Raw genomic sequence first — 21432 nt, 5'->3', positions numbered from 1 at the left:
GAGAGCCTTCCTTGGCGAATCTCGATCTCAACTAAACGACAACAAATCTTTCGAGAGCATTGGGGTAAATGTACGAATAAATCCAAAAGCGTAGCTTCTGTTTAGGATGGCGACTATGAGGGAGCCAGAAAGCGAGAACGTCGTCTTTATCGGTAGCTGGAGTCACCTCGTGACCGTCGGTCGAAAACCACAGTAAATAGACATACATACGTACTATGAACTACCATAGAGATACATGGGTCAATATGGCACGAGGCAATAAGAAGAAAGAAATTTGAAAAAGGATGACGCACGACGAAACTGACTTAAAGGAGAAAGGATTAAACCATTAGCAAAATCCCATAGATAAAGATGACACCTTGATGAGTTTCGTTCTTGCATAAATTATGAATTATATTAAACTGCCATCTCTCGGTAGCGTCCATTATTAACTCGTCAAATAAGAAATCCCGTTAGATTATGACGCAACACATACCATACTCTGAATTCCATAAATTTTTTTTACCCAAAATTTCTAACAATCAATAACATACAGTCCCAATTATATTTTCCCTATCCGCTTTCGTAATTCCAATCAGATACCGGAGCTTAGGCGGCAGATAACGAGAGGTTAGAAAGAATCCACTTGAAAGAGGACGACACCGAGAATTAGTCGGAAAGATTTTCCATTAAACGGAACATTGATTGATTGCCGGAACTGAAGTTCCCACAGATTTCCATCGTGATAAATGGATATTATCAAATGGTTCGCCAGTGTTCCGGAATCTCGAATGGATCAAGATACTGACAGAGGCTAACGAAAGTTCCTGAGATCTAAATTCCTCCTCGTCATCGGAACCACCTTAATCGCGCGTTGTCTCTGAGGTCCAAAGAAATTCCACTCTCGATTATTGTTATTCAAAGATCGAGATCAGGGATAAGAATGATATCTGCGGATATAGTGCTTATGGGTTAAAAAAAATATATTGGCAAACATTTTGCTTTTTCTGGACACATTTTTTTTAATACTTTTCTGCTGTATACGCGTCCAACCTGTAGACTAATATATATATATATATATATATATATATATATATTCTCTGATGATCCCAGCTCGGATGTCGAGGCTATGTTGGTATCGAGCTACTAGATTTATATTATTTTGGTGATATAGGAAAAATCATATCGAGGAAGGAGGGAAACATGAGAGTGAGAGAGAGAGAGAGAGAGCAATGTGATATCGAAGAGAAGTTTATTCTTGCAGGTTCTCCAAAAGTCATCCCTATGCTTGGCTATATCAAAATAAGGGTTGGGACCCTTTGGAAAAAAAAAGCCAGAGAGCAAGGGTACTCTCGCGTCGCAAATTGAAAACTAGTGTTATCATTTCATTCGCCGTCAGTGCGAGAGAAAGGGAGGATAATTGAATGGAGAAGGTGTACTCGTCGTCTTGAAAAGCTCAAGCTGCGCCACTTCACCTATGACCCTTCCGGAAACTGTTGGAATAATATTCTCAGCCACGAATCGAGCAATCGCGTCAAGCGGGGCTGGTTAATGAAATTCGATGTGAGCGAGGGTGGAGGGAGGAGGGTACAGAGGGGATGGCAACGGTACGATCGGATCGGCAGGGAATTCGAATGCTTTTTTATCTTTTTTAAAGACATTCCAAGAGAGGTGGGTCAGGGTGTTTCTGTTCTTATATTCTTCCTTCGTATATCAAATATCCAGTAGGAAAATTGTGCTGTAGAATTATTAACTGCATTATCGGCAGGGCCTTGCGTGCGGATCTGCAATACCGACTAGGACGAATTTCCAAGATACCTTGAATTTGAATGAATAACAGATATGTTTCATAGAGCTAAAATATCACTGTAGCCGAATTCTCTTGCCAAGCAAGATTCTGTGTAACGCATTTTCCCACTTCCGTACAGTTTTATAGAAATTACCTCGTTCCTCCAAAACTGAGCGTTCGTCTGATGGTTATGCGAAAAGCAATTCCTCGGCCGTGCCAGGACGGCTGTGGATTCTGTAAACCTAATATAAATCCATATACGAGAGAAAGGCACTCTTACAACTCATTTAAGACTGGCATATAACAGCTGTTACAGCATATACATACATATAGCCATATGGCGGCTGTTCATATTACAAGAGAGAATCCGCCGCAATATTCCCCCATGTTTTTCTTCACTTTTAAGGCCAAAACATTTCTGTGACATTTAAGCAAAATATTCCTTTTTCTTTTCTTTCCTTTATCCTCGCCACCTCTCTCTCTTTCTCTATCCCCTTCGGAATTTCATTTTTATCACTTTCGTATCACGCGGACGCGACGTTACGGTTCAATCTCAGCTAACAGTGGTTTCTCCTTTATATTTATATTTATCTTGATCTTTATCTTTACGTTTCTCCTTCTCGTAAGGCACCGTGTCTAAACTCGCGTTTCTCTTACGGGCAAGTACCCACGGTGAGAATTGGCAGTAGACTCGAATAAAATTTTGAAAAAAAAAAATTCAACTGCCTCGGCAAAAACTACCAAAATAACTTAAAATCGCCTTTCAGCTACATAAACAAAGGTAATGATTTTTAAATACGTCCATTCCACTTGGGCAATGGGAGAAATGTACTTTACAACGAAAATTTTGCAGATCCCTACAGTACCACAGGAGCTTACAAAACGATACTCACAATTCCCCTTCCGATTGCCTACAGACGGACGGACGTTCGGGATTAAAAAAAAAAGATAATAAAACGTGAATGCGGAGAGTGCAGACCACAATGGTCGCCACAGCTGATTAACGTTCGCCAGTATACAATACGCAAATCACGACGATCCGTCCGGCAAATTTGTAGCCGAATAAATACCATGTACCCACAGTGCATTGGGATTCCGGAAAATTGGCAGTAAACAAAACGAAATTGGACTATCGATGAATTATATAAGAATGACGTATTTCGAATTGGCGAAACGTCTTTGTTCTCCGTAGGTTTCGCGCAGCATCTCATTTAAATGCATCTCTCGCGCCCATTTAGTATCCGAAAATAAGCAGCGTCACGACTCGGGATCGATAAAATACTCTCAGAAGTGGAAATCGCTTCTCGTGTAAATTCTCGGGGAAGTATTTAGTCCTGTAATCCCAGTCGATAGGATGTTCCGGAGTTTGGATACGAATGGAGAAACTGCTTGAGCGAGAGAGGAGAGGAGAGACGGCCATTTGTAAGCCAGACTTGATGTGGCCGATTCAGACTCCAGACAACTCTTTACATGTTGGACGCGTAGTTAGGGGTGGCTTATTCGCTACCCTTAATGGGTTCGATCTCGAGAACAGAAGCGGGGATGCGCGTTAACTTATCTACCCTCGAACGAGACTGGTTTTCGAGGGGTGTTACGGGGTGTTACGGGGTGTCGGGAGTGTTGCGGTGCAACCCTATTCCTGTCCCTATCCCCCAAATCCCATGTCTATTTGAAATACCTTCGCAAACGGATTCGCCTCGATTACCACCGAAGGAACTGAGCAGGGCCAAAAGATCTCTTGCCCTAGATACCGCAATAGATCATGCTATTTATTTTCTAATGACATTTATTGGGCTTTGTTATTTGAATAACCAATCCTTTCAAAGTTATCTCATTTTAGAAATTCGAAAATGGATGATAACGGTTTTTGATTAAAAATCATTACTATTCGACTCGATCATCCGAGTTGTGAGATCTTGCTGGCACTTGCGAAGGATGATAATATTTCACATGGATCAAGGTAAATACAGCCAACGCTACGAATACGTCAGTGGTTCGTTGAACGAGACTAAAATTCAGCGGAAGCAAAGAATCTATGAATAAAGAAGCAGCCAGGTAATTCGCTATGCAATTTTAACGATCCCTCGTAATTAGAAGACTTCATTTTCCTCTGTGTCTAAGGCGCTCGCTGTGCCTCGGAGCCTAACGGCTACCATGAGCTTGTACCTGGTCTCTATAGCTCCCAAGTACTCTTGGGCGACCGATCAAAAGTTACAATCGAATCGATCGAGTCACTCGAGACAGAGCTGAATGTTAAAATTTGAAAATTTGAAAATTTGATAATTTTTCCATATCGACTGTTTTGAATTTTTATGATATAAGACTTTCGATCGAGATAACGAAGATCTTTAGTTTTATACGTATGATAACAGTGTATTGGACTGATGTCTTGTATTTAGATGGAGCTCACTTACACCGTGATCCCTACCCCATTTACGCGAAAGGCACTTTTACGATGTTAGACAATTGAAAATTATTACAAAGATTCATTAGTCATTTCTTTAAACAGACCCATTAATTACAAGAAGACAGTAATGGCGGGTGATTAAATCAAGCGAGAAAAAGGCTACTATTACTCATGCATTATTAATCGTTCAACGAGACTGATAAATTAAAATTACCCAACAGCACGGATTTCCCTAATTTAGGTCCAAAGAGTCCCAATCGCTTTTTACTTAAGACCCGCTCTTACCCGAAGCTATCGCATTAGCATGAAATCGATTGATATCGATTAAATTACAAAAAAATTTTTCATTTAACCACCACCTAAAAAGGCCATTAGCTCGATCGCCTATTAACAATTAAATTTGAGCCAAGTATCGATACGATTTTATTTCAATTAATTCGAATTTCAAAGGGCAAAGAATTGTTATCAGTAAAAAAAATTTTTATTGCTGTTACGAAAAGGTCATTGGTTACCGATCACGAGGTCAACTATCCTTTTCAATTCTCTATCCCCTTTTCCTATTCCGTTGAACTTCCACGAGTTCTTCTCAAGGGAGTTTCCCTTTTTTCCCAAAACTATTTGTCGAAAGTGACAACGGACTGGCGTCGATCCAAAGTGTTTTTTAACGAAACGCATAATTTATATGTCTCTTTATTTATCAATGCCAAAATGAATCACCGGATCGAACGATTTATTTTGAAACGTCAAGCGAAGACGAATCTTCCTTGAAATTGTCAGTGAGAATACTAAAGAAAATACTGCAGGGCAAAGGTCAACCCATGAGGAGCAAACCACGGCCCATTTTAAAAATTTTAAAAATATCCATTTATTTTCCATATCCATAAACCATTTTAAAAATATGATATCTATCAAAGAAATTGAGGGAAAAAATCAACCTAATAAAAAAAAAAAAAAAAAAAAAAAAAAAAAAAAAAAAAAAAAAAAAAAAAAAAAAAAAAAAAAAAAAAAAAAAAAAAAAAAAAAAAAAAAAACGTGAAAACCCGTACAGTATAAACCATATGACGTAACTCTGTCAAGTGATACTGGGGATTCCGAATAAAATGCAAAATTATGCTAGGAATCTGAAGTATCGACAGAGCGACGTGCCCTTTCGCGAATAAGACAGCAAAGCGCCATTAGTGCCATTTCGCGCGAACCTTTGATCCTTCGGCACACAGCAGGACGGGACGCTCGCAGGATTGCATATTTTCTAGCGATTTATAAAGAATTTACATAGCTCAGATTGCATTTTACTTTTAAATCTTAAGACCGCGACACCGAAAATATCGCCTCTTTATAAGTTATGGCGTCAACGATCGTCCACTCTGATATTCAATCTCGACGTGAGATTGCTTGGGCTTTAGCCTTCAAGTGTCCCTACCCCCGGCTTAACCCTCGTATTATCTCTCAAGAAAATCCCAAAACGACCTCTTGGCATATTCTTACGATTCTTCGATAATTTAGTTAAGCCTACAATTTTTACATATAATTTTCAAATTTCTTTTAAATTTTCAACCCCAATTCAAAATATTACTAAATTTACCCACCGACCCACTACATCATTTTTATTACACATTATACATCTCCCGAGGCATGTTGACACATAGCGAAGATTTCCTTCGATTAATATCGACAGTATCGAATCGATCGATGTACAACGATACACCCTAAGATTAAACAGCCTCGTTACGATCTGCGTACCTCGCGCATTATCTCCCACGAGTTACTGCTTATTAAAATCGATATTTACGGATACAGCTTCTCTCTACCAGAATGCATGTCACGAATGAATATGGGCTTCGTGCAATATCAAAATCGATACTCGCGTGTTGCGACTATCGAACTGGAGAGCGTATCAATTTAATGAATATTCGTAAATTTTGATATTTATTAAACTAGAAATAATAAATAAAAAAAAAAAATTTTATCAAAATCTCTCAAAATTTGTCGACCTCAATTCAAAATGTATTATATAATATTTATAATACGATTTTCCATATTATAATTCTACAGTACGTTACGTAACATAATATAACCACTTAATCAATTGATCCTCGTAATCTGTCGTAAAGTTACTGCGGATGTTGTAGTTCCTTGAAACAATTAAGTTTGCGACCTCGATTTCCGCTTAGCATTCTCCTATAGTAATCCTGGTGGCGCTGAGCCATCAATCTGCATACAGGTGTACCAAGCAAGCGAAGATGCTTTCGACGAAAGACGCAATGCCCGGCGGGTACTGTAAATTCATGAGTACTGCCTGAAGCCACGCGCCACAAGCCACGACGGCTTTCGGTCTCATGAAAAGAAAGCCCAAGACTCGAAACGAAGGAAATGAAATTACACGCTCTAATTGAATAGCAGGGAATGTGCCATGGCTCGCCCTCTCGCCAAGTACTTCCAATTAGTAATGTAATGAGCTAACCTCCGCTAATTACAGCTCCTGCCGTTGGTTAGCTTCTGATATTTTTATATCTTTCTTCGAGAAAGGCTCGGAAATTATTTAGCCTTTGCGACACACTGATCTTAAAATGCGGCTGTTGAAAAAACAAAAGGAAAAAAAATTCGACTACGAGAAACTCGAAATTTTGAATTAAAAAAAATTTTTTTTAAAGATTCAAATAACATGCAATTATTGTAGAGGTGTACGTCTGATAGAGGAACAGGTATAGGTATATGCGATCTGGTCGGGAAAAAAAAAAAGAAAATCTCGTTTCCAGGGTAAAACTACCTACCCCCCGTGTTAAAATATCAAGCGCGAAATATGATTAAGGGATGAACGTAAAATGCTTCATCCTGTAATCCACGCTGGAATTCAATGATAAGTCTGACGCGAACGAATCCCTAGTGACTGCTGTCATCCACAACTAACTTGCTCGCTACGAGCTACGTGAGCGTCGCGACGCTTTGTTTTATGCAGGACATCCATCACGTGAGATAAGTTCTGATAGGGGGAGGCGTTTGTCAATTTTTTCAAGAATCGCCAATGCGATTGAGTCGGGCCAATAAAAATATTCATAGCATCCGGCAAAATCTGGGTTTTCGAATTCGTTGCGATTTTCAAAACAGGTATAAAATTTTGAGCGGCTTGAAAATAAATTACTCTCGAACCCATTGATTCCGTGCCCAATCATTAAATTATAATTGTCATTCCGGAGGGTTACTGCTAATGACTAGTATGAATGGGCAATATGCGCTATTAATTTAGATTTAGATTACACTAGCGCTTTGGTCATTTCAATTAGTCAAATTGAGCTATGCAGTTTGTGCTTCATTAACAGTATATGCATTTTGTACATGATATCACCGAACGCAATGAGTTTGTAAGAAATCAATAACCGGAATTAAATTGGGTTCGACAAATAACAATATTGCAGATATTCATTCGAAAAAGAAAAAAAAAAATCTTTTAGTTAAAACTGAAATCAAATAAAAACTTGACAATAAAAATCAGTCACATTCCAAAGCGTATACCAATACAGGCGAATGGAAATTTTGCTTTTCGTCAAATAAATAGTCTATAAGTTATAAGTATCACGTATTTCAGTCTATATACACTTGTCAACAAGACTGTTAAGCGTTCCTGTCCTAATTGCCGGCGGATTAGCAGCGTGAAATATTAAGCGCGTTCTCCTGATCCTCGGACGATAAACTTTAATTACTTGTGTCGCCTACATAAAATTAAAAGGGTCAGAAACCCGGCTATAAACAAATTTGACGAAAGACCAGCTTGAGTCACTACTGGAAAGAATCGGACAAGTTTATATACATTCCCATTGAAGAACGTCATAAACCTTAACTCATACAACGTATATGCAATTATAGTAAAATAGATATATAGATAAAAGAATATAAGTAACGTAACCTAAAAATAATGTAAACACCCATAAGTCTTCTCATCAAAAAATCTTATAGACATTCAATAATTTCCCCACCATTGTCATTCTTCCTATGATCCTCTGCTCGAGTTGTGCGAAGAAAAAAAAAAACATTAAAAATTTCTAAAAACATTTTCCTAATTTCATAAATAACAGGATCAATGTACGATACCTGGTTTTCAAGGATACGTTGTAATCTTCACAAAGGGTAAAACAGTTTTCTTACCGACCGAGCCAATTTTAGGTCTGCCGTATCTGCACTCGTTCCGACAAAATTAGAAACACAAAATTGCACTCTGGCACGATAGTGCACCGTGACCAGTCTCTTTCGTAAAAATGCAATTACGCGTTTACCACAGTGTATACATATACCATCAAGTGTCTATACGACTATACAGAATATACGAAAAATAGAAAAAAAGCAGAAAACGGCCAAATCGTAAATGATGGATACTCGTTTAAATTATATTTTCCGAGCCGTCCAGTTTCTTTTGACGGAATCAGCAAAGTAAATAAGCGAGCTATAGACACTCGAATAATTCTGCGAATAAAATTCTCTGTGAAATATTATTCATTTAATCACGAGCCAAGCATCAACGCCCACCGGGTAATATTCTCAAAATCTGATAATTGACAAAATACACAAAGATATGCTCGTTCGCTTTTTAATTAATCGCCGGAGAATTTCTGCCATCGGAAAATAATTAACCAGTACCTACCTCTGCGGTTGTTCGACTATAAGGTGCCGTATCGAATAGTGTTTACACGATAGCGTTATCCTGCCAGGAAAAATCGACTGGGAAAACCATCGAAGTAAGAAACTCAACGATCAACTTCAGCGATACCTTAAATATATCCCCAAAGGAGTTTTCAGGTTGTAAGTTTTAAGCACGCAAGATAGCAGTTTAGTACCACTACACGTACCACCTTACGTGGTTATAGCCGTTTGCTATGGATACGCCGGAGGGACGTAAGAAAAAAAGAACAAAGTTACGTTACTGTATATCTGTTCGCAAGGTATGCAAATCAATTTCAATGCACGTATCTCTTCACTCGTGCCGTCGCTATTTATTGATTGTGACATTTTTGTTTGAGCACTAGCAAAAATACGTAACTTTTCCAATTTTATTAGCTACGCCATTGCACCGTGGTTTATGCGACAAGCGAAAAATATTACCGAAATATTTTCAATGATGATTGAGTGTACTTGTACTTTAAAATTATGGCGAACGGTAATGATAATTCGGCTTATCGGTTGCGACGTGGGGACCCATAATTCCGTGCGACCTTTGACCGAATTTATAACAGGAATAACAATTAGGATTGGGAGCGGCAGGAATGTAAATGCTCAGTTTGAAATTTGAGGGCACCCACTGTGTTAATTCTTCTCGGCCTCGCTCCGGAACCATAGAGTAATAAATTAACCAAGAGAAACATCGTCGAACCTAGAGAAACACCTTCACCCTAACGGAAGCCGTGTGTTCCGACGCGATAAAGCCTCTTACCGCCATCTCTCGTAACACTAATGACTTTAATCCTCATTTAACACTTTATAGTTCTCACAATAATGCATCCACCCCTAACGGTTATACCATAGCGCAAATTCTTACCCCACTCTATCCTATAGTTCAATTTGAACTTGGCGCCATCTGCGATTACACGTGATTCCATCGGTTTCCTTGCTGCCTGAGAAAATTTTAATTTACTTACATCGTCCAAAATTTAAAAAAGAAAATCCTTACCTAGTACATGAAGGGCAAATGAAAATCGACCCTGGCAGAAGTGGAGGTCCCTTCTTGAGGAAGCAAAGAATCAACCGACCCTTGGGATAAAAAGATCATGATAGGCATAAGCAAGAAGCTAAAGAAAGAGCGACCGAAAAGACGAGAGAAAGAGAGAAAGAGAAGGGTGCAAGATAACTGGAAGTAGGGATCGATAAAGAAAGGTTTTCTCGAAAGTAAACAAGAAACGTAGCGGTTCTCGTATGGCGGGTGGCTAGGAAAGAAAAAAAAAGAGACAGGCCGACTATATCTCGATCAGATTGCTTAGGGTCCGAAGTAAGGATGCTGGATGGTACGACGAAGCTTTAGTAGGAAGTTGGGTGAGTGGTGGGTGGTGCCATGGTAGTGATCTGGTGATACTTAAGGACGAGGAAAGATCCATCATCTGATTAGCGCCAGTGGTTGATGGATTTGAGGTTAGTGGCGGTCGAGTCAGCGACGTGCCAAATCCTGTCATAATTTTTGTCATCGGTGTAAACGCGACCAAAAAATGTAAGAACACATGGCTTGTAAACGCAATCGGAAGCATACGTCTTACAGGATAAAATGATACTAGGAATCTCATTCCTGGCCTTTTCACTTAAATCAAAATTCTGATCAATGAATATAGTGAAAAAAGTTACAAGAAAAAAGAGGTTATACATACAATATATAGTCCACCTTGCGAAAGACTAGTCTCTTCGATCTTTGGTTGAGATGCCGAATTGTGTACATACACATGAAAGAAACTCTTACGCTAGTTTCAGTTACTTTTCCTTTCAGGATGCTGCTCAATCTTTACGATCGTATCTCTGTCTCCCATAGTTGGTATTCCACAATTCTTGGGTTTCTTTGCCCAATGAATCTATATACTGAATATAAGGAACAGTTCGATAGGGCATGATGCGATATAATACGATACCATACGATACAATACGAAACTGTGCGATGCCATAGAGTATGATAAGACACAAAACTGACATAGTGGGACGGCCTCGTGAAGAGAAATGGCAATCTGCCTCAATACAAAATTTCATTAATACAATATTGATCGTATAGTAGCACGAAATGAGATATTGTTCGAGACACAACTTGTCTAGAATTTGAAAAAAGATTGCTGTTATGCAGACTGACTGATTCTTTTATTTTTCTGATGTAATTAATTAGCTCTGTGGATAATCAGTAAGAATTACACGTTGGAAATAATTTTGATTAGCATGTAGGAAGGGCACTGGAAAATGTATAACGGAAGTACGAAATAAAGGACTGCAAAATAATCATGCTTGTAATAGAACATGACACTGGCTGTGGAACATAAATTTTCACCACTGCTAATCAAGCAGATTTTTTTTTCGTCGAATTTACTGGCTCTGCGGGATACCCATAAGCCCCACAGATCTGGTTATTCAAACACTGAGCGTTACGTATGGCTGCGTAATAATACTCGATGCTTTTATAGAATAATAGAAGAAGTTAAAACCTCTAGTTATTTCATTAATCAAACTAATTACTAATACTATTTAAGCCGCTTTAAAGGACATTTTTTGGATTCTACAAGATGGTCGATAGAAAGGATAATACTCTGATGCATTTTTGAGAATTTATAGAAGAAAATATAGCTATAGTAAAGTACGTAGAAAAATAAATATTTATAGCGAATTATCGAACGTACGTCGTTTCATAAGAATCACTGACAGTTAAATAATATAGGTAATACAAAAAAAAACAATATAACAATACATATTAAAGCTGCCAAATAGAATACTCATTTTAAATTATCAAATTTTGATTGAACTCTTCTGGTAATTGGTTTGGTGCTGCTATTCCAAAACTATTTCAGATGCCACAGGAGGTTGTGTCTTCTCACTGGAAACATCATTTTGGTCATACGTTTCAGACTTACCCTGATTGTCATTTCCAGCCACATCGAATTGAACTTGGTTACAGGTAACATCCTGCCGTTTCTCTGTCTTTTTCTCATGTTTTCCATTTGCACCCGCTATTTCCTTTGTAGTCTCTGACAAACTGTCTTCTTTGGATATATCTTTGACTTGAGAGAACTTTCTAGGATGAACTCTCAAGTGTTTTCTTAATTCATAAAAAGTAACGAATTTCTTGTTACACGTGTTGCAAGGAAACATTAAAAATTTCTTCTTGTGCGATGCTACATGTCGTTTAAGCGCATGAAAATTTGTGAAACTGGCCGAGCATTCTTTACAGTTGTACAATTTTGAACTGGCATGGGTCGAATTGTGATCATGGCGAATTTTCTTTTGATTAAGAGCTTTACTACAAGTAAGACAGAGCAAAGTTTGATCATTCAGCTGAGTTTTTGAAAAAGAGTGTTGATCCAATTTCTTGTCACAGGATTCCCGAACATCATCAACTTTTTCATCAACTTTGGCAATGTCCTTTTTTAGAAATTGTATCTTACAGTATTCGCAGGTCATTATGGCATGTCGATCATGCATTGTTGCCAGATGTGTGTCTTGCTTGTTTTTGCTACTGAAAGCAATGTCACCGTTTGGACAAGGGAATGGAAGATTGCTTGAATGAACTGATTTCTCGTTGAAGTGATGGTTAACATGTTTCTTTAAATCCTTCTTTAATGTGAATGACTTTGGATAAAAGGTGCGTCGGTAGGATATCAAGTTGCTGTGTTGTTCTACATGAATGATCAGTAACGATTTATCTTTGAAGACTTTCTTGCAGATTAAGCAGGAATAATCATTTTGACTAGTCATGTGCTCTTGTATATTATGTTTCAGGACATTAGGCATCGATGTAAAATTTGATTTGCAGATTGTGCACTGGTACAGTTTTAAATTGCCATCAAGTATTTTAAGCTTGCTGCCTCGACTTTCCATATCAGCAATTACTAGGAATTCTTCTTTCTTTCTGACTTTTTCAATAAGACACATCTTTTGATAATCTTTAGCCTCTACACATGTCTTGAAGCCTTGTTTGTCTTCAGAAGCATTTGTTTCTTCTTTGTGTGTCACATCCGTTGAACACCACAACTCTCTTTTTTTTGTTATATCATCTTCTGGACTTTCCTCGTCGGACACATAAATAATTTTAACTGTATTGTCAATTTTAGAATACATGTCACTAGTTTCCTTCTTCTTATCGACAGCAATGACAGTGGTTGCAAGACTTTTGGATTCTTTAAATTCTCCAGGTATAGCTTGTACATGATCTTCTTGTGCCCCTAGAATAAAATTAAATTTTTCTTTTTCAGCATTGTCATTACAGTTCTTCTTGATTTGATCTAGCGTTCCATGCAGAATAATTTCACTATCAATTGAAGGTTGCTCTTTTGTAATGTTTATTTTTCCATTACCTTCAAGAACGGACAACTGAAAATCATGTTCCCTTTCTTTAGCTCTTAAATCAATACATTTTTCTTGAACTATTTGAACTGGCAAGACTGTGTACTGAGTAGCACCATTTGTTTGAGAAACGTTGGTTCCCACAGTTACTTGATTATGTATTTCCCCAACATGTCTTTGATTCATTACAATATTACTGCTGACATTTGAACATTTAATATCATCTTTCTTTGAAGTAACTTTTTTTTTCTTTTCTTCGTGGCAATACGTTTTTTCTGAAGCGTAGCTTGCAGGAATCTTTCTTTTCATCGAATTCATCGTCGTTTCATTTCTTATAGGGCCATTATCATTATTACTATTGGTAGTGCTCTTTAGTTTCTTTAGCGGAAATACTACGATGTCTTGTTTGTCTTCATTCTTATTCCTTGAATTCGAAGTTGCCTCACACGAGCTTACAGGTACAACTTCTATATCTTCTAAGTTTTTAATAATCTCTGATAGACTCTCCATGTGAACTTTACGTCGCGCGTCGCGCTTCTTTTTTAAAGCATTTTCTACTTGAATTCTATCTTCCTCCGAGATGTACTCGACGAAATAATCATCGTCACTTTCGTAAGCGTAATCCACATTAGCGTTCTCTTTATAAGTTTTACAACGCGTACCGTCGATTTCGAACGTATCGCCATAAATATTATGATTTATATATTCATCCATCCCATAATGAGCACCCAAATTACCTTCAGTCATCATCTTGTAGAATTTCTTCAACTTTTCATTTGCCGATTCGCACTGTTGTTTAAAGCAATAAAACGAATCCGCCAAAAAGATACACTTTTTACACATCATTTTCGGGAGTTCATCATCTTCCGAAATCTGAAATTCGAAACAAACATGAAAGTTATAAAAGCCGACATTTTTTGCGCTTATATAGTATGTCTCACGATCAATTGCTAATGTTGAAATTCGAAATTATTCAGAAAGTTTTAAAGCTGCAGCTCTCCCGAATCCTGATTTGATGTGATCTCAATTTTTTTTTAAGTAACCAAAGGATAAATACAAAATATGAAAAGTGTGTAAAACGAAAAATTACAATTAAAGAATTCCTTAAATGCAGCACCACGCAGTCGTATTGTTGGAGAAGATATTTAAAGTGCGTATGTGACGAGTTAATAGAAATGTATAAAGAATTAGACAAAACGTATTCTGTCCACGAGTTTTGACGGTTACAAGCAATGCGATTCTTAACACATCACACGTTGCTTTTCATAGTCAGGCAAATATATAGTGAAGTAGAATAATATCTTTTAATGCATAACAATGTATATATAAGTATACATTGTAACACAAATATAACGCAGAACCACATGCAACTTGCTAGAAACTTCATTGCTTTCGATCTGTCAAAAAAAGCACGTTGCACTTGTGGACCAACTACAGGTATAATAAAAAAAAAACTAACCTTGAAGTGAATAGAAGCCATAATTTTCTGCGGTAAATTTGATACATGCTGTGCTTTTGAAAAAATGGGAAGCAGTTCACCGTCAGCGTTCAAGCATGTACGACATATTCTGTTGAATACGTTTGACGGTGAAGACGTCATTATTAATAATCAGCTCTTTGGTACTCTTAAGATACAAAAGTGTACGACACAATAATAACAGCTATACACTACACAATATAAAACTTAATCAACGCAGATATGCAGAAGGAAGAACGCGTGTGCTACCACGTTCTTTGGTATGTCCATGCTGGTCCGTACTGAAACTAGCGGCAAATAAACATATGTAACTAAACGCATCAGACGCAAAGTTCAGTTGAGTTCAGTTTATAGAGCGGCGGTAGTTAAAACGATAAATATTAAATTTAGTACATCATTAGTTATGGAATTATTCGAAAATGTCTCAATTATCAATTAGACTGAACAGCTGTATCCCATAGCTATAATTGTGGGCTTGACTAAATGCGATGCCATGAACGTAGCGTCGGTTTTCCCCTCCACGTAAACTGGGAGTCGACGTCGAGGTCGAGGAACGAAGAGTCGATTAGTAGCGTCGTAGCGACCGTCACAAGAACGCCATGTTATGCTGTAGGTGGTGTGGTGCGGGGTTTACGTGTTGTTTCGTTATTTTCCAGTAATTCTACTCAATTATTTATTTCTATTGAACATTCTCAAGAGTGTGTGGTGCGCGTCCGTCTTTATTTACTGGAACTGCAGAAAAAGAAACGTTTTCGTAAATGTGCGCGGTTAAGTTGCTTTTTTCTGTGAGCGGTTCGTGCTTTATTGGACACTAATAATTCCTTGAGACTTCTTTATTAACTGCCTTGTAAATTGTTTACAAGGTGCTCACGCCGTCTTGCCGGCTGAGCGATTATTCTCAAGGGCTGTGTTTAATGATAGAGCTGTAATTTCCCTTTCAGGGATTCACTGTGTACTGTTGCGGGATCCTGTGCTTCCTTAGTGCAACCCTTTGTCACTTTTTATAACCTGACCACGCAACTGAAGTTTGTCTGCTCCTCGTGTAACATGTCATTGGGACTTTGACAGAATATTCAACGGTAATACTGTTTTCTTTTACTTACGTTTTTATTGGTTACCATTCTTTTATTCACATTTTTACATTTGTGACCTAATATTCCTTAAATTTGCGTTATTCTTCAAATCACAACGTACATTTTCCTTGGTACCATCTCATTCAAAACAAGGCCATTTTTTTGTTTCTTCTTGCGTTGACATTAAATCAGTTTACAGTGTGATACAAAGTTTTCTTTTCTATTTTACAAATTTTTGTATCGCATAATTTAATGTATCGGAAATTAATAATTTTTCTACGTATGTTGATAATAATAATCAAATACGCTAACGTAGTACTTTCAACTTTCACTACTAGTAACTCAGCTTTGTTGCAAACAAACAGCAACTTTAGAAATATTCAAGTTCTTTGTCATTGTTGATATAAAACTGAATTCACATATAATTATATACACGATTAAAAAAAATATGGTGTATAAAAATTTAGAGTATACCATACTTGAATAAAATAAACAGATTGTTTATTACTTTTCTTATATTTAAATATTTCTTTCATGGTTTTGGAAGTTGCATTGTGTTACTTTTAATATAAGTTTACATCACTTTGGCCGATATGGATGGTAAAAGAAATTTCCATATGCATTACACATATTTCAGGATCCGAGTTAACTAGAAAATATTAGAATGTGGTCATCACAGAGTAATAATTCTACCGGCAGTGGCGTAACCACTGCACAAAACCTTCGCACATTGGGCATGACATCTGCTATAAGCGTAGCAGAACCTAAGCCTAGCGATCTTACCAGGACAAATGAATTAAGAGAAGCTTTGAAACCTTACAATGTTTTTGAATCGGAGGAAGAACTTAATCATAGAATGGAAATTTTGAGGTATTTTATCATAAAAAAGCTACAATTTGTATGCGAGGGGGAGTATCCATAAAAAGTAGAGCGAAGTAATATCACATAAATAACACTTTATCTTCAATCTCACAGCAAATTGAATACTCTGGTTAAACAATGGATAAGAGATACAAGTATTGCCAGAAACATGCCACCGAATGTGGCAGAACAAGTTGGTGGAAAAATTTACACTTTTGGATCATATAGATTAGGTGTTCATCACAAAGGAGCGGATATAGATGCCCTGTGTGTAGTCCCACGTCACATATACAGGTCCGATTATTTTACATCATTCTTTGATTTGTTAAAGCAGCAATTAGAAGTTACAGACTTACGGGTAAGTAATTTGAGTCATTAATAAGACAAATTAATTCTCACAAAAATTAAGCATTTCACTAGAGTTTTTTTTTTACTTTTAGGCAGTTGAAGAGGCATTTGTTCCAGTTATAAAAATGAATTTTGATGGCATCGAAATCGATATGTTATTTGCAAAGTTAGCACTTAAGGAAATTCCGGATTCTATGGTGAGTGACATTAACAAGTGATAAAATTACTTTTTTATTTATTGTTGGTAATAATTTTGGTATGTCTCATAAATATCAGTAACCCGATATTTTCCTCTACCACAAAAAAAGCTATGGACAAAAGACAGCATTTTCATTGTTTCGCGGTTATTTTCATCCTATCAGGATATTACATGAATATTGTTAATAATGTGTTTTAAACTTTCAGGATCTAAAAGACGACATGCTCTTGAAAAATCTAGATCAAAAATGTGTCAGAAGTTTAAATGGTTGCCGCGTGACAGACGAAATATTGCGTCTGGTACCTAACATAGAGAATTTTCGTTTGGCTCTTCGGGCAATAAAGTTGTGGGCAAAGAGTAAGTTTACTTTCCAGAACATTTTTAAAACTACGTATACTCTGTCTTCTTTTATTAAAAAGAAATGGAATTTCAGGACATGGAATATACAGCAACGTGTTGGGTTATCTTGGCGGTGTATCATGGGCTATGCTCGTCGCGCGAACTTGTCAGCTTTATCCCAATGCTGTTGCAGCGACTCTAATAGAAAAATTTTTTCTGGTATTTTCCCAATGGAAATGGCCACAACCCGTCCTTCTGAAACAACCAGATAGCGTCAATCTTGGATTTCCAGTCTGGGATCCTAGAGTAAGGAATTTTACGAGTGAAAAATATACTACTAAAACGTATCTTTGCTCTGTTATCACTTGATTGTATTTTTTCAGGTTAATATTTCAGACAGATACCATTTGATGCCAATAATTACCCCGGCGTATCCACAGCAAAACTCAACGTTCAACGTATCAGTGTCCACGAGGACGATAATGCAAGAGGAATTCGAGACTGGTTTAGCACTCACCGAGGAGATAATAATGGGAAAGGCTACGTGGGATAAATTATTCGAACCACCAAATTTTTTTTGCAAATACAAACACTATATTGTACTTTTGGCCAGTAGTCTAGCGGCGGAGGATCAGCTCGAGTGGTGCGGACTTGTTGAATCGAAAATACGGCATTTGATAGGTAAGACACTGAAGCTATTTAAAGAGTATAAAGGATAAATTTTCGTATATTTTTATTAAAAGCTAAAAGAATGTCGAATGCCAAAATGATGAAACAATATATTTTTTTCAGGTACACTGGAAAGAAATCCTCACATCACCTTGGCACATGTCAATCCTGAGGCATTTCCACCGTTGGAACCAGAAACAGATAGACATTGTTCCATGTGGTTCATTGGTTTATTATTTGCTAAATGCGAAAATTTGAACGTGGACCTTACGTATGACATAAAATCATTTGTTGAATCAGGTACGTCAATACTTATAATTAGTTATACTTATAGTTATACTACTTCTGGAATGATTATTATCCTGAATTTTCCTCTTTAATCAGTTGAAAGACAAGCAGAGCAAATCAGTATGCTAAAAGACGGAATGCGGATAGAAGCCAAACACGTGAAACGAAAGCAGCTCCATACATACGTTTCTCCGAGTTTACTTAAACGCGAAAGAAAGGTATATTATTCCTTTCACTTTACTTTCTATATTTTAACTTGTCCTTACTCATTGCCTTATGCCACGCTTGTTCATATATCACAAAGTAACATAAATTTAGTTGTTGTTACAGGTGTCCGGTGGCACGCATCGGAATGGAAATGTTACTGGCAACGGCAACGGAAATAGCGGTGGAGTCTCTCCGGGAAGTCAAGGGGAAGCAAACAGCAAGAAGCGATTGTCTGATCAAAGCCTGGACGCTTATGGAAAGAAGCGCAAAGTCCATGACGGTGAACAACAAGTAACACAGGTGCTTCCGTAATTTACTGATCAAATTTCTATTGCCTCAAATACTTGGTGATCGACGTACAAGCCAATACGCTTCTTGGAGAATGAAAGAGAAGCGACTCTCTTCTTCTCTTCATATTCGAACTCCGTATCGATTATTTTAATTTCTTAGGGAGACGAAAGCTCTTTAGTACTTCAGTCCTGCGGGGAAGATAGCAACTCTGGATTTAGCTTGGACGAATACAAACAGAATTCGACGTCAGCAAAGGACGTAAGACACTGTATATATCATCATGTCAACGTTCATATGAATAACTAATCGTCGAGTTAATTGATCGATAGTAGTTTTGAGTTCCTTATGGTACCAAAGGGAGCTCCATCATTAGTAACATATTTTACTGTTGATAACGTTTATCAGATGAATTTCTGTCTCTCCTTTTAGGAAGGCCGAGCAGGTGGTGCAACGGTAGTGCAGGAAGGATTCGTATGCACTTGACCACTGCATGGATACTACCTCACACCAATCCACAGATGCTCTTCTGGGCCATCTAGAATGTAAACACTTCTCGCACCGCGACCCAACACCCACTGCCCGCTCTGTAAGTCTCTCATTTCATAGGGAAAAACGGAAGTAAAAAAAAAACATGAACGCGGTGTCAAAGAAGGTCGCCCGTTGGATGAGAGTCACAAGATTTATTCGTTAACAATATGAGGATGCTTGGTCCTTGTATACGGTCGATCAGGCCGTGGAAGAAGCGCCTCGCGTGAGTATCGACCGTGTATGACTGTCAAGTTGCCAATGTGTAGTTTTCATCTCCTTCCTGTCTTTCGGATCGTTATGCCAGAAATCGAGAGTACAACGAGAAGTTCAGTGGATCAACTCACGACAATCAGGACTGTTGTCGCGCTACGTCTATCCGTGATGTGAGTGATTGTTTTTTGGGTAGCTTACATATTGTTTTGCAGACTATTTTTTACTCTTCTTTTTGCTCGCTACTGTACCCGTTCTCGAGTCTGACACCAAACAAGTTCTTGAGAAGCAATTTCGCAATTCTAGCGAAATCGACAATGCGTTAAGGAGACTAAAGTAAAATTTCATTGAATATCTAGTCAAAGGAACAAGTATAGCCAATCAAGACCCATTGCCTTTATCTCAAAATAACTGTAACTTTATTTTTATCTTAAAAAAGACATTCAAAGCCATCGAACCTGACAGAATCAAAGGGAGAAAATTTATGATACACGAAACGTAAGAAAGAAAAAAAAATAAAACAGATGACAAGTACGTGTTATCTAAACAACTTGTAACAATTATTTATACTTACTGTAATTGAGTTGATTCGAAAGCGATGAGACTGCATTAGGAGATTGGTTTAAGTGAGCTCTTTTTTTTCTTTATGCAGTCTTCTAATTTTTACAGTGAGATAGACCAACAATGTTGATTTAAACTGTACAGCAACAGTTATGGCATCTTAGTTGATTCTAATTAGTTTTTTCAGGTAAATGCATGCCTCAAAACAAAATAAAAATAAAATAAGAAAAAAAAGTAGTCTTGGTTCGAACAAAGAATACTTACCAAGGTGTTTTCTTTATTTCCTATTGAATGTTTCATTTTTTCCATTATGACACATGTTACGTTAAAATTCTTCAACGTTGATGATAACGGCTGATTCACAGCTGAAAACCAAACTTAACCTCTCCGCGACTTGGAAATAGAACAGAATGGCCGAAAGTGTAATAAACTTTATTCGAAGAACAAAGAGCGCCATATGGTAATCGCGAAAATGCGATCATAGTAGGCCATAATGTTCGTACGATTGTGCAATAAGTTTCTCGGACACAATCTCAGTGAATCCATGTGATTCCATGTGATTTTTGGCGAACGATGATATCTTTCTTACTCGTCGTTAGCTACAAGACGACTCTGGAAGTCAATCGAGGTGCAAGAAGAAATGACACGGGATATTTGTGACCGACAAACATTTTTTAACTAACGGGTATTACGTGCGCGTATGCATATGTGTTTGTATGAATATATATATAAAACAATTACACATGCCTTCTAGCAACGAAAAAAAGTAACGTACCATTAGGAAGCAACGATTATTAGAAATCCAGATTTTTTTTTTATATTTATCTCTTAGTTTTTTGGATTTTCAACTAGCTAATACCTCAATTAAATATTACTTTTCTCCGCTTCGATTTCCTACTGGTTCTCGCTTTGCATCACAATGGCCGCCCATCGTAAATTTCTCTGTTCGATTTCTCTGTTTTCTTACGTATATCGAACCAACGTGACATTACTCATGCTTATCGAATTGTGAAAAAGTTCGTTATCATGCAGAATACTCAAAATGTACTTTACAGTATCGAGCACGTGACAATCGGTTTCAAATTGTACTTATTGTCATTCCAAAAAGTTACGTGTTCTGTCTCTTCCTTATGATCGGAATTTCAAAGAGAATTGAGAGAAAAAAAGATAGCGATTCTTTTCGCGACCCCCCCCCCCCCC

The 21432-nt window shown here is 37.4% G+C and overlaps 2 protein-coding genes across 9 annotated transcripts; one reads left to right on the top strand and one right to left on the bottom strand.

Moving 5' to 3' along the window:
* Positions 1-11435: 11435 nt before the first annotated feature.
* Positions 11436-16177, bottom strand: LOC107267418 (zinc finger and SCAN domain-containing protein 12). Of its 5 annotated transcripts, none has more exons than XM_015739109.1 (3): positions 14641-14917; positions 13193-14054; positions 11436-13060 (listed from the first exon to the last, which is right to left on the bottom strand). In XM_015739109.1, the coding sequence occupies exons 1-3, from the start codon at positions 14779-14781 to the stop codon at positions 11670-11672; spliced, it is 2394 nt and encodes a 797-aa protein (XP_015594595.1). In that variant the 5' UTR covers positions 14782-14917; the 3' UTR covers positions 11436-11669. The 5 variants fall into 5 exon arrangements, with proteins under 5 accessions (XP_015594595.1, XP_024940384.1, XP_024940382.1 ...); XM_025084616.1 differs by having other exon boundaries at positions 13919-14054; XM_025084614.1 differs by lacking the exon at positions 14641-14917 and adding an exon at positions 15762-16177 and having other exon boundaries at positions 11436-14054.
* LOC107267419 (poly(A) polymerase type 3) lies at positions 14823-20489 on the top strand. 4 transcript variants are annotated; one of them, XM_025084620.1, is made up of 13 exons: positions 14823-14918; positions 15600-15737; positions 16369-16601; positions 16707-16950; positions 17033-17137; positions 17346-17496; positions 17573-17784; positions 17862-18159; positions 18271-18447; positions 18532-18653; positions 18754-18942; positions 19093-19191; positions 19363-20489. In XM_025084620.1, exons 3-13 carry the CDS (start codon positions 16396-16398, stop codon positions 19414-19416), a joined length of 1857 nt encoding a protein of 618 aa, XP_024940388.1. In that variant the 5' UTR covers positions 14823-14918; positions 15600-15737; positions 16369-16395; the 3' UTR covers positions 19417-20489. The 4 variants fall into 4 exon arrangements, with proteins under 4 accessions (XP_024940388.1, XP_015594598.1, XP_015594597.1 ...); XM_015739111.2 differs by lacking the exon at positions 14823-14918 and adding an exon at positions 14946-15450; XM_015739112.2 differs by lacking the exon at positions 14823-14918 and having other exon boundaries at positions 14945-15737; positions 18766-18942.
* Positions 20490-21432: the final 943 nt, after the last annotated feature.

This window comes from Cephus cinctus, unplaced genomic scaffold (genome assembly GCF_000341935.2).
Source record: "Cephus cinctus unplaced genomic scaffold, Ccin1 Ccin1_scaffold0401, whole genome shotgun sequence".
Lineage (NCBI taxonomy): Eukaryota > Metazoa > Arthropoda > Insecta > Hymenoptera > Cephidae > Cephus > Cephus cinctus.
Note: the sequence above shows the minus strand (reverse complement) of the source record. Positions and strands in the feature narration are given on the sequence as shown.